This window comes from Ursus maritimus, unplaced genomic scaffold, assembly GCF_017311325.1.
Source record: "Ursus maritimus isolate PB19 unplaced genomic scaffold, ASM1731132v1 scaffold_16, whole genome shotgun sequence".
Classification (NCBI taxonomy): Eukaryota; Metazoa; Chordata; class Mammalia; order Carnivora; family Ursidae; genus Ursus; species Ursus maritimus.
In genome coordinates, this window is record NW_024424008.1 from 6,999,859 (window position 1) to 7,025,871 (window position 26,013).

The 26,013-nt window shown below is 37.4% G+C and overlaps 1 protein-coding gene across 7 annotated transcripts in view; it reads left to right on the forward strand.

Annotated features, from left to right (window-relative positions):
• NUP98 (nucleoporin 98 and 96 precursor) overlaps positions 1 to 26,013 on the forward strand; it is a 123,427-nt gene that overhangs the window by 19,431 nt on the left and 77,983 nt on the right. For 2 of the 7 annotated variants that reach the window (XM_040630790.1, XM_040630786.1), the window contains exons 2-11: positions 2,284 to 2,387; positions 4,713 to 4,814; positions 4,922 to 5,098; positions 6,956 to 7,095; positions 9,308 to 9,415; positions 10,857 to 11,037; positions 12,522 to 12,685; positions 17,322 to 17,459; positions 18,516 to 18,654; positions 25,372 to 25,464. In XM_040630790.1, coding sequence (XP_040486724.1) covers positions 2,312 to 2,387; positions 4,713 to 4,814; positions 4,922 to 5,098; positions 6,956 to 7,095; positions 9,308 to 9,415; positions 10,857 to 11,037; positions 12,522 to 12,685; positions 17,322 to 17,459; positions 18,516 to 18,654; positions 25,372 to 25,464 — 1,318 coding nt within the window. In that variant the 5' untranslated portion in view covers positions 2,284 to 2,311. The remainder of the gene's footprint in view (positions 1 to 2,283; positions 2,388 to 4,712; positions 4,815 to 4,921; positions 5,099 to 6,955; positions 7,096 to 9,307; positions 9,416 to 10,856; positions 11,038 to 12,521; positions 12,686 to 17,321; positions 17,460 to 18,515; positions 18,655 to 25,371; positions 25,465 to 26,013) is intronic. The other 5 variants (XM_040630791.1, XM_040630787.1, XM_040630792.1 and 2 more) reach the window with 3 other exon arrangements.

Below are 26,013 nucleotides of genomic sequence, written 5' to 3' on the forward strand. Positions count from 1 at the left end.
CCAAAATCAAGAGTCAGACACTTAACCAACTGAGCCACCCAGGCGCTCCAGGATAAGATTTTTTTTTTTTTTTTGAAGACTTATTTATGTATCTTAGTCTGTGCCCCAGAGAGAGCATGGGGAGGGGCAGAGGGAGAGGGAGAGAGAGAGAATCTAAAGCTGACTCCCCACTGACTGGGGAGCCTAGCGTGGGCCTTGATCTTACGACCCAGGAGATCATGACCTGAGCTGAAATCAGGAGTTGAACGCTCAATTGACTGAGCCGTCCAGGCGCCTCTGTTAGGATAAGAATATTAAAAAGCAAATTTTTATTGTTAGAAGCTATGGATTTGGTCTGTAGAACCTAGTGCCTAAATTAACACTAAAATCTTCAGTATAAGGATGAATGTCACAGAAAAAACTATTACTTTGCTTCTGAATCCTGACATGTCTGCTGTATAGATGTCAGATATATGAACAGATTGCTGGTTGTGAGGATGAATAAGAAAATGGGTGGCAAATTTAGTGTAATAACTATTACTACTCATAGTTTTTGCTGTGCTGATGGTGGGTCAAAAAATGTAGACAACAGAGTGAAGTGGATGTGTTGGGGCAGTGACTCAAGACAGCAGTATGAAAGAGATTGCAGTCAAAATGAAATGGTCTAGACATCTAACTCCTAGCACAGCTGTCAATTCCAGACGAACTGTTGAAAACGAATATATAGATAGACCCATAGAGGTATAGATTTCTGCTAAGTACTTCCAAGGAAATTTTCCCTGGAAAGGAGAGTCATCAGTTAATAGGGTAAAGGCTCAATCTGTACACACTGTGACACCTGTTAAATTGAGAGGGCAGGAAACTTCAAGCAGATGTCATGACTAAAAGAGAAATGATGGTTACACGAAATACAGCCTCTGGTTCCAAGAGAATGCGTTAAAGTCACTTGAAGAGCCTTTCAAAATACAAATGTCTACATCCTAACCCTGGACATTTTGGTCCTCATTTCTAGAATGGAGCCTGGGGGCTTTTATTTAGAAAAGCTTGCTAGCTAATTCTGATGTGGCTGTCTTGAACCACTGGTTTCAGTGAGCTTTGTTTATTTGGAATTGTTAAATTCCCTGATGTTGGGACAATGAACAAAGTGCTGGAATTTTTTCTAGGGGACAGAATGTTGATTTTTGTAAAACCATTAGGTATTTAGGGACAGCTTCATCTTTTCCAATGTTGCACAAAATGTTTTGGTTATTAGAATAACCGGAAGTACTAAAGGGACACCAGAACATTGTGGGGAGTACCTGTAAGTGTTAATTCTATTATATGAATGAGGTATGATTTTACTAGAAGAAAAAATCTGTTCCATCATGTGTATATAATAGAAAAATCATTCTACCTGTCACAAAGTCCGGATAAGCATGATTGGCTTTTTCTGAGATTTTATATTAAAAGTACATAGTTTACTCAGTATTTTCTTGTCTGCTGGCTGGTAAGTGGTAGCAGATACCTTAAGTTTAAGGAAAATATATCAGAGGGACAGTATTTACTTTTGAATAGACTACCTCTAACTTGTTTTTTATGCAAATCTGGGGGGGAGCAGAAGCCAAACTTTTGTACTTGTTGGAACACTTTAGTCCATCTCATTAAGTGCATAGTTTGGATACTGGAGAGGAATCATTCATATGAGGTGGGGAATTTTCACCAAAGATTTTCTGTGATGTTCCCAGACAAAGATAAGTAGGGGACCGTGAAGAATGGTCTTAAGAAGTAATCTCAAAGAGAATGTCAGGGCACCAGAATCTCTGGGATTTGGAGATGGGAGGAGGGACATGCATAGTTTAAAGAACATTTAATATTACAACATTTTATATACCCCCCAAAATAGTGCAAAAAAACTTTTTAAAATGTAAAATACAGAAAATAAAGCCTGACAAAAATTTTAACTTCTCAGATAGTTGTGATAGCAGAGTATCATTGTAATTTTTAATGGGTATTGTGGATAACCTCCTGGATCTGGCAGAGTGGACCCAAAATCTTCATTAAAAGGGAACTTAAAAAAATAAGTCAGAAAACATTGTTTTAAAGGGGTGATTGTTGGTGGGATCTCAAGTTTAACCTTAAATTATGGTACTAATAATTCAGCTCAATTTTAGAAGGTCTTTTACTATATAGAGTTTTAGGATGTTGAACGAGAGTGAACATTGTGCTATAGTTTGGATGGGACTAAACTTGCACAATGACATTTTTTGAAAGAATTACATTGTATTCTGTGGTCCTTAAAAGGTGATAATTTTTTTCTTCTTTCAGCTGTCTGAAGCAAAGACTCATTTTGAAGATGTTTAATAAGTCATTTGGAACACCCTTTGGGGGTGGCACTGGTGGCTTTGGCACAACTTCAACATTTGGGCAGAGTAAGTTTTACAAAAGAACAAAAAAGAAGGGGAAAAACTTAAGCTATTCTTATTAAGAACAAATCCATTCTGATGGCTGAAATAAAAAAGACAAGAAATAACAAGTGCTGGCGAGGATGTGAAGAAAAAGGAACCCTTCCTTGCCCACTGTTGGTGGAAATGCAAACTGGTGCGGCCACTGTGGGAAACAGTGTGGAGGTTCCTCAGAAAATTAAAAATAGAATTACTGTGCAATCCAGTAATTCCACTACTGGGTATTTACCCAAAGAAGACCGAAGTGCTAATTCAAAAAAATGCATGCACCCCTATGTTTATTGCAGAATTATTTGCAATAGCCAAGATATGGGAACAACCCAAGTGTCCATGGACTGATGAATGAGTAAAGATGTGGTATATATACAGTGGAATATTACTCAATCATAAAGAGTGAGAGCTTGCCATTTGTGGCAGCATGGATGGGATCTAGAGGGTATAATGCTAAGTGAAATAATTCAGAGAAAGACAAATACCATATGATTCCACTCATATGTGGAATTTAAGAAACAAAACAAATGAACAAAGAAAAAAGAGACCAAAAAACAGACTCTTAAATACAGATTCTGAAACTAATGTAACACTGTGTGTTAATTATACTTGAATAAATAAATTTTTTAAAAAAACAAATCATTCTGATAGCTTTAGATAGGAATTTTATTCATACTGTGGTCTTATAACAAGTTCTCTTTGATAAATGACCAGATAAGATCTTGTTAGAATTTTCTAAGAAAATAGAATTAAGTTTGGAGTTTTCATGGTTTTTGATCATTCATGGAATATACTCGAAATACTTTTTCTTTTCTTTTTTTTTTTTAAGATTTTATTTATTTGAGGGGGTTCTCAAGGGGCAGGGGTGGGGGGAGAGGGAGAAGTAGACTCCCTGCTCTGACAAGGGCCTCGATCCCAGGATCCTGAGATCATGATCTGAGCTGAAGACAGACACTTAATGGACTGAGCCACCCAGGCACCCCTCACTTGAAATATTTTTATTAATTGGTTCTTGTAGCAAAAAGTTATAGTGTATTAATGATTTAGACCAGGAAATAATCTATTTATATTGCAATTTTAAAAATGCAGTTATTGAATAACCGCTCTGAGATTTGCTCTATGAATAATTTGTGACATTCAGAAACTAAACTGTTAAAATGTCAAAGTCCCCACCAGTCCTCCTAAGATCCACTTCCCCTTCCACTCAGTATTGTGCATGACACTAGTTGTCTGTAGCAATGCTTATTTACTCACTTTTAAACTTTTGGTTAAAAATTTTATACTTACACAAAAGTAGAAGGAATGTACCCTCATGTACTTATCTCCCAGCTTCAGCAGTCAGGATTTTTCCAGTCTTGTTTTTATTGCTTTTTAGGGGAAGAGGAACATTTGAACAGTGTTTTAATGCAAATCCCCAGAAACTTCTCTTAACTGGTGGGGATTTTTTTTAAAGTATAACTACCAAACCTCAATCATACATAATAAAAAGAAGAATAGAGGAAATTTTTTTTCAGCTCTCTTCTGACCTCTTTTTTTTTTTTTTTTTTAAGATTTTTAAAATTTATTTATTGGAGAGAGAGAGCAAAAGCATGAGCATGAGCGGGCAGGGGAAGAGGCAGGAGAGGGAGAAGCAGACTCCCCACTGAGCAGGGAGCCTGATGTGATGTGGGTCTTGATCCCAGAACCCTGGGATCATGACCTGAGCCACCCAGGCACTCCTTTTCTGACCTCTTCTTAAAATACTCTATACATCTGTGTCCTTGGTTTTTAACAAAGATGCCCATCAGAGTCACTTTTGGAGGTGTTTTGTTTTGTTTTTTAAGAACATATTTCCCGTCATAGAACTATGGAGTTGGAACCTGAACATGTGTGTTCTGAAGAACCTTCCTAGATCATTCTGATGTGCTCCCCTAAATAAGGATCATTCATCCCCGTGACTATGGATATATGATATCTAGAGAGAATTTACCACATTAATTTTGATGACTTTACTTTTGTCTGTAGCTCACAGTCATTTAGTTACCTTGCCACTCCTTTTTTTTTTTCTTTTTTAACCCGTCGACACCTATAATTTTATTGAAAAGTCACACCTCCTCACTTTGTTTTTTCTCCTAGAACAATGAATAAAATGTCTGGCTTACAATTTAACTGTAATTTGTAGTCTGATGGAACTTTGAAAAAATCATTTGCAGATTAGACCGTTGATCCTATTCAAACACAGAATGTTAAAAAATATTAAAATCCATTTCTTTGGGTCACCTGATTTAGATTTTATTTTGACCCTGGATTTTGCTTTTTCAGACACTGGCTTTGGCACTACTAGTGGAGGAGCATTTGGAACATCTGCGTTTGGTTCTAGCAACAATACTGGGGGCCTCTTTGGAAATTCACAGACCAAACCAGGTAGGGGTTTTACTTGGAATATAGTTGGTTTATTCATAGCTGATATAGGACTTCATTTAGTGGTTCCAATCCATCTATTTAACTTTTTTCCCTCTCTGTCTCCCCAGGAGGATTATTTGGTACTAATTCATTTAGTCAGCCAGCTACTTCCACAAGCACTGGCTTTGGGTTTGGCACATCAACAGGAACATCAAATAGCTTGTTTGGAACTGCAAGTACAGGGACCAGTCTCTTTTCATCCCAAAACAATGCCTTTGCACAAAATAAACCAACTGGCTTTGGAAGTAAGTAGGACATCATGGGACTTTTGCATCTAATATTTGATTTGCTTATTGAATGTACTTTCTCTTCTTCTTTTCCCTGTGTTCATTTACCTCCTTTCTCCACCAGATGGCAAAAACATTGGGTAGAGAACTACTTTAAAATGTGTTGAAAAGTTTAATAGGCTGGAAAGAAGGGGGTTACATTGCTCCAGGTTGGGAAATCTAAGAAGCACTAGTATTGAAGGGATATGCAGAGAAAGAGGCTCCTGACATAGAATGACCTGAGAGTGGATGAAGAGCTAGGCCAGAGTAATGTCATAGGTGTTAAGACAGGAGAATTTCAAGGAGGAATGCATGTAGTCACCCATATTGTACTGCAAGGGCACCTTCTTCTTGCCTCTGTTTCACATTGGGTATAACAGACTAAAGCAGGAATAACAGATACTAGATGTGACATGGTTACTCTTCCATTCCTTATCCATGGCAGGTATTTTGTTGTTTTATTTAAGTGGGCTCGTGGAGCCCGACACAGGGCTTGAACTCACAACCCTGAGAGGAGGACCTGAGCTGAAGTCGAGAGTCAGACACTTAACTGACTGAGCCACCCAGGTGCCCCCATAGCAGATGTTTTTAACTGATGGTTTCTTTTTCTTTAAGTCTAAATGTGGCCTGGGGATACTTCTCCCTACAGTACTTTGAGGTAACCACTACTAGTTGAACAGATGTGCCCTGTGAGTTGTTGCATTCCCAGTGCAAAAGTATAGCAGAATGAATAAGTTAGCCATCTATCAATATTTCACAAAGGAAACATTGTGGGGTATTGAAATATTTAACCGTGACAATGTAAAATGCTGTATAACATGCTAATTCAAAAGAGATGTGACTGTTTACTTGAAACCATATATTAGGACATGTTTTTAGAAAAGAAATAGCAGTTTGCTAGTGTGAAATCAGATTCCTCTTAAGTTGGTAATTAGGATGTCACTTACTATTAAATATCGGCAGATAACTTTATTGCTTACTGACATTTCTGCAACCTGTGTATAGCTTCTTGAGAAGTAATATCTCTCTTACTTTGAAAAATGTATTCCTTAGATTACAGTTAAATTTACTTTTATGTAATTTTTTGAAATTCAGCTTTTTGGAAAAGTAAAACAATCAGAGAATTTATTCTAGAAAATAATCAACATGCCTACTAATTTTCTAAATTATTTTACTGGGCAAAAAAAAATTTTTTTTTAAAGATTTTATTTATTTATTTAACAGAGATAGAGACAGCCAGCGAGAGAGGGAACACAAGCAGGGGGAGTGGGAGAGGAAGAAGCAGGCTCATAGCGGAGGAGCCTGATGTGGGGCTCGATCCCATAACGCCAGGATCACGCCCTGAGCCGAAGGCAGACGCTTAACGACTGCGCCACCCAGGTGCCCCTGGGCAAAATTTTATAATAATCTGTTTGGTTGTCCTAAGAGGACCAATTGTATGTTTTGAACTTTTGGTTTTGTTTAGGTGTTTGTATTAATGTATGTAAATAAAATATACCGAGACCCCTTTTGAAGTCTGTTGTGATGTTTTCAGAAAGACAAGTTCATTCAGCATGTAGTCTTATCAAGAAAGGAGAAATGAGATAAAATTTATGATGAACGAGTACTATTTCTTTTCACTTGTCTTCCAGGTTTGCCCAACAAGAACTTTATAGACACTTAACTGACAAAGGGATTCAGATTTTGTTTCACTTCAAAGTTGAGGGAGATTTGAACGATAGAAAATTTGAGGATGTGAAAGTATTGCTGCTATGGCACCACAGCCCAATTCCAAAATATCCTACAGATTCTTAATTGCTTAACCGTTGCCATCTCATTTTTCTTTCTAATTTACAGATTTTGGAACAAGTACTAGCAGTGGGGGACTTTTTGGTACTACAAATACAACCTCCAATCCTTTTGGTAGCACATCTGGCTCCCTCTTTGGGCCAAGTAGTTTTACAGCTGCTCCTACTGGGACCACTATTAAGTTTAATGTAAGTATTTTCTTCCAGTCTTTGTGGAATATATTACTCTTCCATTTGCATATCTCTTTGCAGGATGAATTGTAAAATTTCTCCTCTTTCTAGTTATGCACGGTTTAGTCTCACTCTTCCTGAAAGATGTGTTAAGAACAAAATCTGTAAATATTTATGTAGCAGGTAGGAAAAGTCATGAAACATAAATCTTGATTATGTGTATTTGAATCATGCTCAACCGAATCAAATTTATATTCACAAGGTTGATTATAATAGGTAGTGTGGGGTCGAACTTGTATTTACTGCATTTATAACTTGGCTCTGAATGATCAGCATTCCTTATATATATATATAAAGGAATGAGGGGGCAAACAAAAAAATTATTGAAAATAGGGCCTCTTTCAAGACAAAATCAGAGAGGGAGACAAACCATAAGAGACTCTTAATGATAGGAAACAAACTGAGGGTTGCTGGAGGGGAGGGAGGTGGGGGGATAGGGTAACTAGGTGATGGACAGTAAGGAGAGCACATGATATAATGAGCACTGAGTATAACAGACTGATGAATCACTGAACTCTACCTCTGAAACTAATAATACACTATATGTTAATTGAATTTAAATTTAAAAAATCAATAATCTTAAAGAATAGGACCCTTTTAAGGAGATACATGGAATAACTCATCAGTATTCCATGTTCCATTGAAAAATGAAACTTTTGTTGATGCAGTGGCAAAATGGGGCAATTGAGTTTGATGTTTTCTTCGGCTCTTTTGAGAGAACTTTGTAGAGGGTTAGAGTGGAAGATTTGTTCATGAAAACGTATGGAATACTACTTGATGTAGGATACCACTTGATGTGATTGGTTGGGAGATACTTAGGATAGGCTGGAGGTGTAACCAAAAGAAAATCTGGCACAAATAGGTTTTGGCTTAACTTCTCGTTAAAACTTAGTCTAGGAAATGAAGAATTTCTTAGGCAAGGTAGTGAAGTCATAATTTAGAAACTGAACTTTATTTTTATTTTTAAGATTTATTTATTTGAGATAGAGCAAGAGAGAGAGAACAAGCAGAGTGAAGGGGCAGAGGAAGAGGGAGAAGCAAGCTCCTCACTGAGCAGGGAGCCTGATGGTGGGGCTCAATCCAGGACTCAGAGATCATGACCAGAGCCAAAGTCAGACACTTAACCAACTGAGCCACCCAGGCACCTCAAAACTGAAGTTTAGAATTTAGAAAAGTACTGAATTTAGAACCCTAAATTTAATATAAAATTAAATATAAATGATAGTGAAAAATACTATGTGTTATCTCTTGGAAAGTACAATGATTGAGAAAACTGACAATAGGTGAAGAAATCTTTAGTTACATATTGTGCCTCTTTCCTCATAAAGTTATAGGGAAAAAGCTTCCATATTTCTTAAATGCAACAAGTTATAAAGCAGACACTTCAAAAAATTTAAAAAATAAAATAAAGCAGACACTTCAGAGCAGGAGATAGAACTGAGAAATACAGGTTTAAATGTACATGTCGGGTAAATTGGATAAAGTTTTTCTTACTCATGTAATATTAAGGGTATTTCATTTATTTATTAATTTTTAAGATTTTATTTATTTATTAGAGAAAGAGCATGAGCAGGGGGGAGAGGCAGAGGGAGAGGGAGAAGCAGGGTTTCTGCTGAGCAGGGAGCCAATGCGGGGTTCAATCCCAGGACCCTGGGATCATGACCTCAGCCACCTAGGCACCCCTTATTTATTCATTTTAAAGATTTTATTTGTTCGAGAGCGAGTGCGTGTGCACGAATTGAGGGCGGGGCAGAGGGAGAGGGAAAAGCAGACCCCGCTGAGCAGGGAGCCCAATGTGGGGCTCAATCCCAGGAACCTGAGATCATGACCTGAGCCAAAGGCAGACATTTAACCGACTGAGCCACCCAGGTGCCGCTTAAGTGTATTTTAGTAGATAATTAGATGGCTTGGTTAAGGGCTTAATATCTGTGAAAACGATTACTGACATTGATTTATTTAGATAACCTTGATGTAAGGAGAGGAGAGATCAGAAATGCAGTATATTTATTATTAAGCACCCTTGAAACTATCTTGTTTAGCAGAAGACCTACAGGACTAGTTACTGTAGAGGTCAGTGGTTGAAGAATTGTGTCTGTGAGAACAGGAATTTAAAGTTTGGACTTAAACATTTGCTTCAGACTTTCAAATTTACCTTTATCTTCCTTTGCAGCCTCCCACTGGTACAGATACTATGGTTAAAGCTGGTGTTAGCACTAACATCAGTACCAAGCACCAGTGTATTACTGCTATGAAAGAATATGAAAGCAAGTCACTAGAGGTCAGTAAAATACAGAATATCAGCCTAACCTTTTGATTCTACTGGAAAGCAGGTTTTAGAAATGTTTTGATTATTTTTAGGATCAAGTGGTTCACATTGGGTTTATGTAAAAAGCTAACAACCACATTTTTTTTCGTAAGCTCTATGCGCAACGTGGGGCTTGAACTCACGACCCTGACCGAGAATAAGAGTGACACACTGTACTGACTGAGTCAGCCAGGCACTCCACAACCAAATTATTATTTTTTTAAAGATTTTATTTATTTATTTATTTAAGAGAGAGAGAACATGCAAGCACAGGCGGGCAGGGGAAGGGGAGGGGCAGGAGGGAGAGGGAGAAGTAGACTCCTGGCCAAACAGGGAAACCGGTGCAGGGCTCGATCCCAGGACCCTGAGGTCATGACTCGAGCCAAAGGCAGACGCCTAACTGACTGAGCCACCCAGGTGCCCCCAAAATTATTTTTATAATTAATGTATTTATACATACCTTGTTTTAGAAAGGGCAATATTCAGCTTGTAGGTATGGTATAGTTCTACTAGTCTGTTGTAATTTTATGTTGCTCACATTACACTGGGCAGTGTGTGTGTATATGGCATGCACATGTTTTTAATAAACTCATGCAGAGTCCTAAGTGTACCACATAGTAAGTTTGAACATACCCATGTAACCAGGATCCAGATCAAGTCACAGCATTACCAGCATTCCTGATGTCCCCCATATGCCCTGCCTCCCTAGTCACGATATCCCCCCCTTCCCAAAGGTAACCACTATCATGACTGCCATGTTTTCCTCATTTCAAACTTTATATAGATGAAATCTTACATTATATACTTTTTTACATCTGTTTTTCCACATTATGGAATTTATCCATGGCGTTGCATGAAGTTACAGTTTGTTCCTTCTTATTGCTGTGTGATAGTGTGTTGTATATTTTGAGTGTTAACCCTCATTGTAGCTGTTGCTTCCTCTCCATCCCAAACTATACTTGCTTTACTGGAGTGTACAGAAACGCCCTGACTTGTGAGGCAAAACTGTTAATGTTAAACTTCATCCCTTCTTTCCCTAATTTTCTGAGACCCCTCACCCCGTCCCAGAATCCTTGATCTTCTCAGCTAACTTTTACATTTGGGGTGGGAGTAGATAAAATTATTATATAACATTCTACTAAAAGAAAGTATTACTGTTTACAAGAGAAAATTAAAATTAAAATATGGTTGGTCTTTTGGCCTGTAGTGTTATTGATTGTTATGGATCTTAATGTCCACTCTACACTATTGAGTGTTTTTCTGTAATGATACTAAGTTAATGTCCTATAGTTTTCTGTTTTTTAATCGTGGTTCCTGTGTGAACATGGAAATTGAATTCTAAATTTAAGTATTTAGTTTCCTAAATTTTTTTGGCTGCATGTGAAGATAGGAAATACGCTTTCTCTTTCTCTAGGAACTTCGTTTAGAAGATTATCAGGCTAACCGGAAAGGCCCGCAGAACCAAGTGGGAGCAGGTACCACAGCTGGCTTGTTTGGGTCTTCTCCAGCGACCTCCAGTGCGACAGGACTCTTCAGCTCCTCTACCACTAATTCAGGCTTTGCATATGGTCAGAACAAAACAGCCTTTGGAACTAGTAAGCACCTGGCATCATATTGAGCCATATTGAGGAGGCACAGACAACTAAAACCTAATTGTCATTTTGTGATAAACGCTATGGAGAAAAGTAATTCAGAGATGTTGGAGGAATAGAGTGTCTGATAATGTATGTGGGGAAGGAGAGAAATAAGAGTTTTAAATGAAGATGGTTAAAAAGGGTCTCACTTTGATAAGGTGGCATTTGAACCGTGACCTCTCTGAGGAAGGCAAAGGATAAAACTATACAGGTTTCTGAGGAAGAACATTCCAGCCAGAGGAAGCTATAAGTCTAAAACCGCTGAGTTTTTTTCTGAAGAGATAAGGACCAGGGGGAAGTATTGAGGGATATAAGGACTATATTTTATAGGACTTTGTGGGCCAGTGTCAAGATTTGAATTTTTATTCGAGTTGGGAAGCCATTAGAAGTTGTAGAAAGAGAAGTCATGTGATTATGAGTGAAGGATCATCTGGAGACTGTTCTATTAAGAGTAGATCGTGGTAGCTACATTTGTAAGCATAGCATAACCTAGACACTTGTGGAATCACTATGTTGTACACCTGAAACTAATGTAACATTGTGCATCAACTTCAAAAACTCAAGAAAAAGAAAAAGTAGATTGAAAGGGGACAAGGATGAAAACAAATCAGGAAAGCTATTGCTTCATTCACATGACAGTTGATGGTGGGTTGGCTAAGGAGATGGAGTTGATAAAAATGTCAGATTCTGGACCCAGTTTGAATATAAAACTGATGGGATTTGCTAACAGACTGCATTGATGTGGAATGTGAAAGAGGGAAGTCTAGGATGATGACTAAATTATTCTAATACAGGTATTACTTTTGCACAGGTAATACATATATATGATAAAAAGTTCATGAGCTACAAAAAAGTCTGTAATCAAAGTTATCTTCTTTTCCTCCCCTAGCTACCATTTTCTTCCATAGAAACGAGCTAAAGTTAGACTTTTTTGTGACCTTTTAGAGAGATACACACCTACAAATATACAGATAAATACATGTTTAAGTGGCATTGAACATTCATTTCAGTCTTGGTATTCTGTGATGTAGTTTAGCCATATATTCATTATCAGGTACAATGTATCCTGTGCTGGAATTATAAAGAAAGAGCCTCTGTTCTTAAGAAACATTTAGTCTGACAAGGTTTAAAATACAGAGATTTTGGGTGTAGTGTGGTATCTTGTAAAATAGGGGAAAGTTTTGGACTCACAAAGGAAAATTACTTGGCCTGTCCAAGGTTCTTGTGGTCAGAGTATAATTGTAGGAATTAAAGTGTGAACCAAATCCAAGTTAGGTGAAAAAGGATGGGAAGTGAAATGGTTACCTAGTGTGAGTAGTGAATGAAAGTAGGGTAATTTAGATATGTATTCAAGAATGTTAAGGCTGTTGCAGTTACTGAATAATGTAAGGTTCGAGGGTTTTTTCTTTCATTTATTTTTACTTCCCTTTATTTTTTTCTGAAAGGTACCACTGGATTTGGAACAAATCCAGGTGGTCTCTTTGGACAACAGAATCAGCAGACTACCAGCCTCTTCAGCAAACCATTCGGCCAGGCCACAACCACCCAGAACACTGGCTTTTCCTTTGGTAATACCAGCACTCTAGGACAGCCAAGCACCAACAGCATGGTAAGGAACCAGGCCCTTAGTTAACTCCACATCTTATATTCATAGAGCTAAGTAATGAGGCTTTTTTTTTTTTTTTTAAGATTTTATTTATTTATTTGACAGAGAGCCCAAGTAGGCAGAGCGGCAGAGGGAGAGGGAGAAGCAGGCTCCCCGCTGAGCAGAGAGCTGGATACGGGGCTCGATTCCAGGACCCTGGGATCATGACCTGAGCTGAAGGCAGACGTTTAACTGACTGAGCCACCCAGGTGCCCCAGTAATGAGGCTTCCAATCATGTCAAACTAGCAAGTTTTACCTCTTCTGTAGTTCTTAAGGGTTGATGGTATATAGTAAAGGAAAGAGCAAAATGTAAATAAATAAAACCTAGATTCCTAGTACAAGCTCTACTCTTTACTCATTGAGAGGCTGTTGAGCAAGTTACTTATTCTTTCTGAGTATATTTCACTAGGAGCCGCTTAGTGTGCTAGAATTGGCCATCCTTGGGGCGCCTGAGTGGCTCAGTCGTTAAGCATCTGCCTTCAGCTCAGGGCCTGATCCCGGCGTTCTGGGATCGAGCCCCATGTCGGGCTCTTCCGCTGGGAGCGTGCTTCTTCCTCTCCCACTCCCCCTGCTTGTGTTCCCTCTCTCGCTGGCTGTCTCTCTGTCAAATAAATAAATAAAAATCTTAAAAAAAAAAAGAATTGGCCATCCTGAAGGCTATACCTTAGGACATTGACTCTACCAATTCTATAGAGTAATAGGAGAAAATACTTATAAATTACTGGCTATATTTCAAAGTATTCTTTACCTTGTTCCCTTAAGTGGAGTCAGAAAAAGATGTGTAATTCATTAAAATAAATAAGGGAGCACTAAAACTCAGCCATATTCTGTGCAAAAAGCAAAAAAGGAAGTACTTAGAGTCATTACCGGTTTATTTCTAAGGACGCTTTTAGGGAAGAATAAAATTAAGCTTAATTAGAGGTATGATTTATTGATTCAAATTCTTGGAATTTAACTGGCCTTTAAGTTAAAAATACTTTACCTAATTAAAAAACAATTACAGCCAGACCCCAAAATTTTAAAAATACTGGCAAACAAAATTCAATAATATATTAAAAGGATTATATCCATGACCATGTGGGATTCATCTCAGAATGTTGATTCAACATAGGAAAATTAATAAACCAGAGAAATAAAAAAGGGATGCCTGGGTGACTCAGTTGGTTAAGCTTCTGACTTTTGATCTCAGCTTAGGTCTTGATCTCAGGGTCATGAGTTCAAGCCCACATGGGGGTGGGAGTGGCAGGCGTGGAGCCCACTTAAAAAAAAAAGGATAAAAGAAAAGAAATAGAATAAAAAACAAAAACCACCTGATGACCTCAGTAGGTACAGAAAAAGCATTTTGACATCCTTTCATGATAAAAACACTCAACAAAGAATAGAAAGGAACCTAGAATAGCCAAAATAATCTTGAGAAAGAAGGAAGCTGGAAGACTCACATGTCTCAATTTTAAAGTTTACTATAAAGCAATGGTAATCAAGACTGTGGTACTGACATAAAGCTAGACATTTAGATCAGTGGAATAGAGTCGAGAGTCCAGAAGTAAATCCTCAAATTTATAGACAAAGGATTTGCAGCAATAAACCAAAACAATTCTCGGTGGGGAAAGAATAATCTTTTCAACAAATGGTACTAGGACAATTGGTTCTTCTTTTCTTTTCTTTTTTTTTTTTTTTTTAAATATTTATTTATTTTAGAGTGCATGAGCAGGAGGGAGGGGCATAGAGGGAGGGGGAGAAGCAGATTCCCTGCTGAGCACGGAGCCCAACAAGGGGCTCTGTCCCACACCCCTGAGATCAGGACCTAAGCCGAAATCAAGATTTGGACGCTCAACTGACTGAGCCACTAGGTGCCCCTAGGACAATTGATTTTTCAATACATGAAAATGCAGTTGGGGAAAAAAAAATGCAGCTGAACCCTTTCTTCCCACCACTGTAGCATCTATACACATTAACTCAAAATGGATCGAATACTTAAATGTAAGAGCTGAAACTATAAAATTCTGACAAGAAAAGAAATTAGATAATGGTTTCTTAGAAATGACACCAAAAGCAAAAGAAAAAAAAATAGATTGGACTTTATCAAAATTAAAACTTGTGGGGCAAAGGAATACCATCAAGAAAGAGAAAAGAACACCCACAGATGGTAGACAATATTTGTAAGTTACATATTTTATGAAGGACTTGTAATCAGAATATATAAATAACTTTAATGATTCAGTAAGGCAATAACCCATTAAAAATGGGCCAAAGATTTGAATAGGTATTTCTTCATAAAAGATAAACGAATGGCTAATGAGCACTTGAGGAAATACTCAACTCTGGTAGTTACCGGGAATGTGCAAGTCAACCACAGTGAGACACTGCTTCATATCCGTGAGGAAGACAGTAGTAGTTTCAAAAATTTGGAGAAATTCGAAACCTTATACATTGCTGGTAGGAGTGTAAGATAATACAACTGCTTTGGAAAACACTTTGGTGATTCCTCAAAGTGTTATACACAGAGTTACCATTTGACCCAGTAATTGCACACCTTGGCATTTCACCAACAGAAATGAAAACACAAAAATTTGTACACAAATGATTGTAATGTAGCCAAAATGTAGAAACATCTCAAATGTCCATTAATAATGAATAAATTTTAAAAATGTGGTGTATTTGTACAGTGGAATATTATTCAGCCATAAATGGAATGATAAATGCTACAACGTGGTTGGACCTTTTAAACATGCCAAATTTAAACAAGCCATTCACAAAGGACCACATTTTATAGGATTCCATTCATACAAAATATTCAGAATGGACAAATCCATGGAAACAAAAAGTAGATTAGTGATTGATTGCCTGGGAATAGGGATTTATTCTTAATGAGCCTGGGGTTTCTTTTTGGAGTGATGAAAATGTTCTAAATTTAGAGAGTAGGGAAATTGTATAAGCCTGAACATAGGAAAAAAACCTTAAATAGTGAACTTTAAAATGGGTAAATTTTATGGGATGTGAATTATGTCTCAGTAAAGCTGTTTAAAAACACTGTGTCTGGGTCACCTGGGTGGGCTCAGTCAGTTAAGCGTCCAACTCTTCGTTTGGGCTCAGGTCGTGATCTCAGGTACATTTGATAGAGCCCCACATCAAACTTCATGCTCAGTGGGGAGTCTGCTTGAGATTGTCTCTCCCACACCCTCTGCTCCTCCCCACCCCTCTACCCCTCACGTGGGCTTGCGCACTCTGTCTCTGTGTCTCTATCTCAAATAAATAAATCTTTAAAAACAAAAAAAACCCTGGGGCGCCTGGGTGGCACAGCGGTTAAGCGTCTGCCTTCGGCTCAGGGTGTGATCCCGGCGTTATGGGATCGAGCCCTGCATCAGGCTCTTCCGCTATGAGCCTGCTTCTTCCTTTCCCACTCCCCCTGCTTGTGTTCCCTCTCTCGCTGGCTGTCTCTATCTCTGTAGAATAAATAAATAAAAATCTTAAAAAAAAAAACAAAACAAAAACAAAAAAACCCAACACTGTTGAATTCTCATTTCAGCAATTGTAGTCCATTAGTGCAGTATTTTTTTTTTGTTGTTAACTGATGCATAAATAAAATACCTTCTTAAACATTGGATAATATGAACTTTGGTTATTTGAAATGAGTGTAGTTTCTCATCTCAAATCAAGGAGACTTTGGGACGCCTGGGTGGCTCAGTCGGTTAAACGTCTACCTTCAGCTCAGGTCATGATTCCAGGGCTCTGGGATCAAGTTGCATCAGGCTCTTTGCTCAGCGGGGAGCCTGCTTCTTCTTCTGCTTGCTATTCCCCCTGCTTGTGCACTCGTGCTCTCTCTCTCTCTGACAAATAAATAAAATCTTTAAAAAAAAAAAAAAAGAAGAAGACTTTAACTTTACACTCCTTCCTCTGTCCGGATGGATTATTTCTGCTGATTGTTTTCAGTTACTTGGTTCAAAAATCCATTCCCCAGCTCGGTATTGATTAGTTCTTTCGGCATAACTCTCTCAAAATGAAGCATTCTGTCATATCATTTTGTTTTCAGAGTTGCAACCCTGATGTTTCTTAGAGCACAAGAGTTAGTATAAAGTCTTATTAGCTGGGGCGCCTGGGTGGCGCAGTCATTAAGCGTCTGCCTTCGGCTCAGGGCGTGATCCCAGCGTTCTGGGATCGAGCCCCACATCAGGCTCTTCTGCTAAGAGCCTGCTTCTTCCTCTCCCACTCCCCCTGCTTGTGTTCCCTCTCTCACTGGCTGTCTCTGTCAAATAAATAAATAAAATCTTAAAAAAAAAAAAAAAAGTCTTATTAGCTGCCCAGGACCTTGGAATTCATCGGGCTTAGAGTAGATATGAATTTCTGGTCTTGTCATGCAGGAGCCGTGACATCTTGGGCAAGTTCTTAACTGCCCCAAGGTGGGATTTTTTTTTGTTGTTTTATTTTGTTTTTTTTAATGGCCCTCCTCATTAGGGTTGTTGTGAAGAAAAGAAATGCTGTATGTGTTTAGCATAATGTATATCAAATAAACTTTTTAAAAATGGCAACTATTAATCTAAGACTTTCTTAAAGAAAACGGACTGTTGTAAGATATCTTTTAACGTAGGTTACTTTTTGCAGGGTTTATTTGGAGTAACCCAAGCCTCACAGCCTGGAGGTCTTTTTGGGACAGCTACAAACACCAGCACTGGGACAGCATTTGGAACAGGAACAGGTCTCTTTGGGCAGCCCAACACTGGATTTGGTGCTGTTGGTTCGGTAGGTTTTTACAGTTGACTCTAATTTGAATATACGTATTTATTTGTTAAAGGAATTTCTAAGAAAGATTTAACTATCTTTCAAGTATTTTTACTGGATACATTATATGACTTGATACTGATATAACTAAAAGCTATGTGGTGCAAAAAAGAATAACCAGGTAACTTTAGTAGGTTAATTTTCAGGTAGTAAGTTCTTTTTTAAACTTCTTTGCCTCAATGCTTATGTACAGTTTACTTCTGATAGCAAAATATCACTCCAGTTGGTTAAATTGAGTCTAAATTGAAGTGCTTTCATTCTTAAAATCGGGTAATTTTTAACTCATATCTAACCTCTTTTTGGAGTGATAAGTCGGTATGATATTTGAGAATTAAATATTCCAAGTTACTGAAATTCTTGGCGGTCTCATGGTTTTCATGCATTTGGAGACTTAACTGAAATGTGTTCCTTGTTAAGTCATTTAAGTAAAAAACTATTTAGGAGTGCACTTGACCTAAAAATAATAGTAAATTCTGTCTGCCTGCTTAAGTATATGAGAATCAGTATGAAACAGCCAATCTGTATTATGTACCCATTAAAAAAAGCTTCGAACGTGCTGTTGTGTCTAATTTAAAAAAAAAAGGAAAGAAAAGAAAAATTCCAAAATGAGATTATCATGGAAATTGAAATCTGTTATTTTCTAATTTTTCTTTGGGCAGCTAATTGAGGTGAGAAATTGAGAAAATTATATAATGCTTCAATAAGTTCTTTTTAATAACCATTTTATTGAGATATAATCCATATGCCATACAATTCACCCTTTCAGTGTTTATAATTCAGTGGTTTTTAGTATACCAACAGATTGTGGAGCTATCACCATAGTCAATTTTAGAACGTATTCATCATCTTAATAAAAAGAAACCTCATACTCATTAGTAGTCACTTTTCATTTCCCCCCAGTTACCTCAGCCCTGCTGTCTACAGATTTATCTATTCTGGACATTTCATGTAAGTGGAATCACATAATATGTGTAGCTTTATACTACTAAAAATTTTCCTGTATTTTATTCTTTTTAGACCCTGTTTGGCAATAACAAGCTTACTACATTTGGAACCAGCACAACCAGTGCTCCTTCATTTGGTACAACCAGTGGCGGGCTCTTTGGTAACAAACCAACCCTGACTTTAGGAACCAATACAAACACTTCCAATTTTGGTACATATAAAAAGCAGGTTTGGCTCTCTTAAAGTTACACTGACTATACCACACATCATTCTCCTGATTCATATGATTGGGAATATTTAAAAATTCTCAGGTAAGCTGTGGCTTGATGTGAAGTACCAGAGGGAGAGGTTTAAAATCACGGGCTCGGGCTGACATACTTAGAAGAGATGTAAATTGCCATACCTCATTATTAGTCTCTTAACTCCCTGCTTTGGATAAAATGGGCCATTCAACACATGCAGTGGTACCTTGTAGAAAGTTGCTTCCCTAATGGTGATAGATTTTTTCCAAAATAAGGAAATACACTTTCTTTGGATTACCTCACCAGTAGTTGAGAAACCAGAAATGAAATACATTTGGTTGAAAGTACACATTGTTTTAGACCAGGTTTCAAACAGGGAGGTAGTGCACAAATGAGATTTGATGTTTTTTTTTAATGTTTCTTGTTTTGATTTTTTGTTGCTGTTTTTTGAGATTCTGTAACTTTTTTCTTGAGATTGCATGATTCTTACTGAAAACTGAAGCTTTCTCTCAAGGTGCAAAAGCATATTTTTGATTGCATGTTTATTTTTTTTAAATTTTATTTATTTTTTAAAGATTTTATTTATTGATTTGACAGAGAGAGACAGCCAGTGAGAGAGGGAACACAAGCGGGGGGAGTGGGAGAGGAAGAAGCAGGCTCATAGTGGAGGAGCCCGATGTGGGGCTCGATCCCATAACGCCAGGCTCACGCCCTGAGCTGAAGGCAGATGCTTAACGACTGAGCGACCCAGGCGCCCCTGATTGCATGTTTATTTTTAAAAATTTGGAAGATACAGATAAGATTGAATAAAAAATAACCATATGCTGGAAAAATTAAACTTGTTTAATAGAAACATTATATTATTTTAAATGTCTTCTGTAACTACCTAATTAAGTTCTTAATCAAATTTTAAACAAAATATTAACATAATTTGTGTTAAATCACATAAGGAAAGTTCATTTCATGACCAATATCTGTTAAGGAATTTATATGCCAGATACATTATTAGGCACTGGGGGTATTTAGTGTGAGATAAATGAAAAGACATGGTTATTGGAGTGCCTGGCTGGCTCAGTTACACAGTTTTACACAGTTTTTCAGTGTTTTTGAATGTTCTTATAGTGTACTGGAGAAAGAGACTACATTAAACATCCATTAGAAGGTGATATGTTTTTACAGAAATATATATGTGAAGGAAATAGGTACCAATTCCTAAATTTTTGTATTTAATTTGATTGATTTTTTTAAATAAAGATTTTATTTATTTGAGAGAGAGAGCGAGAGAGCACGAGCAGAGGGAGTGGCAGAGAGAGAGGGAGAAGGAGGCTCCCCACTGAGCACGGAGCCTTACGTGGGGCTCGATCCCAGGACCCCTAGGATCATGAACAGAGCCAAATGCAGGCACTTAACCAACTGAGCCATCCAGGCACCCCCAATTTGATTTTTTAAAAGATTTATTTATGTCAGAGAGCACGAGCACGGGGAGGTGGGTGTTGGAGAGAGAGAGAGTCCCAAGCAGACTCTGTGCTGAGCGACCCAGAGATCATCACCTGAACTGAACTGAACTGAATGAACTGAAACCAAGAGTTGGACACTTAACTGACTGCACCACCCAGGTGCCCCTTTAATTTGATTTTTTTAACCTTTTTTTTATTACGTTGCTCACTCCTCCTTGTAATGATTATCGTTTCAACTATAATTCTTTTTGATAAAGAGTGGTTTTGAGGCAGTGGGCTTGGTTAGCATGTGTATCTATTTTGAGTACTTATTTCTTATTTATAAAATTAAAATGGGAAAGATACTTAAGGGTTAAATTAGGGTTTTGCAGTCTTTTTCATCACTGTCACTCCTTCTCCCAAAAGCTTTGTAGACCATTTTTTTCTTAATCATCTTCTCACCCTGTGAAATTTTAATACCACATGTGTTCTGTTTATCTATTTACGTACGGTGGCCCTTTGGATGGCCGTAAGCCATTGTATAACTATGATTCATTTAGCCCTTCAAGAACCAATTTTCCCTTCCTTTGAGAATGCATGTTTTTTTTGTAGCGTCCTTCATGTTCAGGAAAAAAAACAAAAAATGCACATCGTTTTTATCTGGGTACTTATACAGGCTAAAATGATAAAATGGGCTGGACTTCTGAAATATACTTGATGTTCTTCCATCATTGAAGATTTTGGATTTGTTTGGAGATTTTTTTGTTGTTGTTGTATAAATATATTTATACCCATGTTCTTTGATTTCAGAGTGAGAGAGTTCATTTTTATCTAATAAGCCTCGCTAGCTTAGTGATGAATCTTAATTGTCCTAATTTTTTTTTCCTTTTTTAATCCCCAGTGTTGACCTAGTGCCTGGCATAGAATTAGGTGCTCACTAAAACTTGGTTAAATGAATTAATGAGTGAATAAATGGGGCCCTAAGAGTAAGGATTCCATCTAAGTCAGATGGGGGTTGCATGGTGGCAAGTTTTGTTCTACTCTTGGGTGAATTTAACATCCCATTACTATCCTTGAGGAATCCTATCTAAGTAAGGCTTTCTTTGATATTCTTGTTTTCTTGGGAAGCTGTCAACTTTGAGTTTGTGGACAGTCTTCTGATTTGGAAATAAACCATATAACAAATCTGGAAATGGGGTAAGATTATACAAAGATTCAGAGCATCATTATATTATCGTTAGTCACACATCTGTTACGGGATTTTGTTTCATTCAGCTGCTGATCAATTCACAGAGTTAAAGGTTGGGGTACCTGCTGCTACAGTTGGTGTTGTGAAATCCTTAAGTCATTCTTCAGAGTCATCAACTCATTCTCTTAGTAAATAATTATTCCTGGGAGGGACGAGTTTAAGATTGAGTATAAGATAGTGTCTGAATTTCTGAATGAATGGAGGAGTAGAACTGTTTTGGGAGAGGAGTTATGGTATGTCAACATTTGTGAGCAACAGTTTAAGAAGGTTGATTCTTCGGGTATTGATAAGATGGTACTGGGTAATCAGTGATTCCTCCATACATATGGTTAAGTGGACAGTTCAGGAGCTATTTGTATATTTAAACATTTTTTTAAGCTCATTTTTCTAAATTGTGGTATAATTGAACTATAACATTAGTTTCAGGTGTAGGACATAATGATTTGGTATTTCTGTGTATTGTGAAGTGGTCACTACAATAAGACTAGTTAACATCTGTTATCATACATAGTTATACTTTTGTGTGTGGGTGTGTGTGATGAGAACTTTTAGGATCTACTCTTTTAGCAACTTTCGAATATGCAGGACAGTATTAACTATGGTTACCATGGCTATGTATTACATCCCCATGACTTATTTATTTTATAACTGAAAGTTTGTACCTTTCGATCCCCTTTCACCCATCGCTCATCATCTTCTATCGTGTGTATCTATAAGCTGTTTTTTTTTGTTTGTTTTATGAGATTGCAAATATAAATGAGATCATGCAGTATTTTTCTTTCTCTGTGTGGCTTGTTTCACTTAGCATAATACTTTCAAATTCCATCTGTGTTGTCAGAAATGGCAAGATTTCATTGTCCTTTATAGCTGAATAATATTCTATTATATATACATATACATCATTACCCGTTTATCCATCAATGGCTACTTAGGTTATTTTCTGTATTTTGGCTATTGTAAATAATGCTGCAGTGAATATTGTGGTGCATTTTTCTTCCTGGGTTAGTTTTTTTGTTTTCTTTGGATAAATACCCAGAAGTGGGATCTAGCAAGATCATATGGTGTTTATATTTTTAATTTTTTGAGGATTCTCCATACTGTTTCCCGCAGTGTACACCAGTTTACATGCTCACGAACAGTGCACCAAGGGTTCCCTTTTCTCCACATTTCCACCAACACTTATTTGTCTTTTTGATAATAGCCATTTTAACAGGTGTGAGGTTATATCTTGTTGTGGTTTTGATTTGCATTTCCCTGATGATTAATGATGTTGAGCATCTTTGCATGTCTTTTCTTCATCTGTATGTCTTCTTTGTAAAGAGGTCTACTCCGATCCTCTGCCCATTTTTAATTAGATTGTGTTTTTGTTATTGGATTTTTTGAGTTCTTTATATATTTTGGATATTAACCTCTTTCTGATGTATGACTTCCAAATATTTTCCCCTATTCAGTAGGTTACCTTTTCATTTTGTTGATGGTTTCCTTTGCTGTACAGAAGCTTTTTAGTTTGATGTAGTCCCAGTTGTTTATTTCTGCTTTTGTTACCTTTGCTTTTGGTGTCACATCCAAAAAATCATTGTGAAGACAGATGTTCAGGAGCTTACTGCCTTATGTTTTCTTCTAGGGGTTGTATACTTTCAAAGGTCTTACAGCTCAAGTCTTTAATTTTTGTTTATGGTGTAAGATGGCGGTCTGGTTTCATTCTTTTGCTGTCCAGTTTCCCCAGCACCGTTAATTGGAGAGACTGTCCTTCCCTATCATATATTCTTGATTCCTTTGTTGTAAATTAATTGACTATTAAATAATCGTCCTTAATTTTAATTTAAAAATTGTTTTGAAATAACAGAGTTGATCAACTTTTGTCAGTAAGAATCGGAGGAAATGTGTGGTATAAACAGTGTAAGTTGGGACTTAATTCCCTCGTGTGGGTTTGAGGTAGTTCACAAGTATCTTATTTTCTGCTGTTTATGGGGCTAGAAGATCCTTTCTGGTTAAATTTTAACTCAAAAAGAAAAAGAGTATCTCCAAGTATATTTTTTCTGTTTTTTTTTTTTTCTTTAAAAAAAAATTGTGCTTGAGTAGCAGTGCTCCCATTTTGTGGCATAGCTGTTAATTAGCACAGTTGAAGAAATTTTTAGTGAATGTATGAATGAAATGTATCAGATTATGTCAGAGTCCATGCCTTTTAAGTGACATTAGAAATACATTTTTTTTTAAGATTTTATTTATTTATTTGACAGAGGGAGAGAGAGACAGCCAGTGAAAGAGGGAACATAGGCATGGGGAGTGGGAGAGGAAGAAGCAGGCTCACAGCAGAGGAGCCTAATGTGGGGCTCGATCCCAGGACCCTGGGGTCAGGTCCTGAGCCAAAGGCAGACGCTTAAATACTGAGCCACCCAGGCGCCCCTAGAAATACATTTTCAAACTGTTTAAATTCTTCAACTTTTTTTCTTGATTTTATTGAGATAATAATCCAAATATTGGCATGACTAAGTATAATATTCTTAGTTGGTGATAGTGTCCTATATTTCAGGTTACTCTCTTTATTGTTACCTTTTGTACTTGATCCCCTCCATGATACCTTTTAAAAAGACTTCCGAGTGTTCCATGAACAAGGTTTGCTGGCCAATGATTGATTTTTCCCCCCCTCTTATCAAAAGAGATCAGTGATGGGACGCCTGGCTGGCTTAGGAGAACATCCAGCTCTTTCTCTTTCTCTTTTTTATAGATTTATTTATTTTAGAGAGAGAGCGCATGTGCACTCGAGTGTTGGGGAAGGAGCAGAGGGAGAGAATGCTCAAGCAGACTCCCTACCAAGTGAGGAGCCCAACGCGGGCTTGATCCACAACCCATGAGATCATGACCTGAGACAAAGTGAAAGAGTCAGATGCTCAACTGAATGAGCCACCCAGGTGTCCCTGGAGCATGCAGCTCTTGATCTCGGGATCGTGAGTTCAAGCCCCATGTTTGGTGTAGAGATTACTTAACGATAAAATCTTTTATTTAAAACCAAAAAAGATTAATGATATGCTCGTTGGATGTTTTGTTGATATTTAGCTCCAAAAGGAGTGCAGAAACTTCGTGGACATATCTGAACAAAAGGGAAATAATAGCAGTAATGCAGTATAGGTGTCTTTTGGTGAAACCTGTGGCTTTTCAAGGGGAATCATAGGATTTTTCTGTGGATGGGAGGTCATAGTGAAGGAGGATGATTTGTTTAACTGTCCATTATCTCTGATAATGAGACAGTTCAATGCAAGAAAAGTTACTTATAGATTATCTTCTCTTTTAATATCAGCTAGTTGAGTCCTTGAGTGCTCCTGTGAGCTGATTATGACACCATTGAAGTTCCTCCTGTGTGATCAGTTAGCCACACATTACTGCCCGTACAAAGTTCATCTGTTCAAAACCAAAGCTACTGTTAGAGATTTTTATAGGTAAATTTCTATTAGCAAGAACCTTTAGCTTCAGTAAAGTGTTTTTGAGATTATCTTATTTTTAATATATATATGTGTGTATATATATATATATATATTTTTTTTTTAAGATTTATTTAAGTAATCTCTGCCCATTGTGGGGCTCAAATTCACTGAGATAAAGAGCCACATGCTGTACTGACTGAGCCAGTTAGGCACCCCGACTGTCTTATTTTTAGTGGAAGTTTGAGGAAATTCATTTTTCTTCTGTTGAACATGAAAAGTAGGTTTGCGGCTTTGAGTCTTGCGAAGGGAATGTATGTGCTCAAGCACAATCACTTTGCTTTAATGGATACCGTCCTCTATTGAATATTTCAAGTCTGAAACATGAAGTAGGAAGACTTCTGGGTCTGCTTATAGGCATCAAAATTAAAATTTTTTTAAAAAGCTTATTTACGATTTCTAAATATTCGTAACTGACAGGGTGCAAAGCTTAGAGTCAGACTGCCTTTTTAAAAATTCCCTTGTATAGGAAGTTGAGAGCTGTGTTAAAAGTACAGTCCACTCATTCTTTTGTCCTTCTAGGTTTTGGCACAAATACCAGTGGGAGTAGTATTTTTGGAAGTAAACCAGGACCTGGGACTCTGGGAACTGGGCTTGGTGCAGGATTTGGAACAGGTAAGGAACTGTACCGTGAGATTTAGGGAGTGACACAACTTAACTTTTTAATTGCCGGAACTTAAGACCTCTGTTTGATCATATACCTGGGAATAAGAGGCCTAGATTTGCATTTTCACAAGTGGACTTATAAAACACTCCCAGCAGTTTTGATTTACCAGGTTTTAAAACATTTGGACATTTTATCTTAAAGGTTATATGCTCCCTTTCTATAAAATGTTTGTCTTCTAATAGTTCCAGTCTGTCTGGGATTTTTAGTATTTAATGTGAGTACTTGTTAATATGATGGCATTATTAACTTTCAGTTCCCTTGTGCTACCTTTGTTAACAGGCAGGCATTTGAGACTTTGAACTGTTAACCAAGTAAACTTTATTACACTAATAGTAAGAGAACAGTAAGAGTGTCAGTTAGCAAATACTCTGAGGTTTTATAAGGTCTGTGCATACCTCTCAGTTCTTTCCACCTTGATATAGGGCTGTCACACCTTTGTCTCTGTTCCTGCTATTGGTAATTTATTTTTTAGTGGCTTTGAAGACACTGACTCTTCT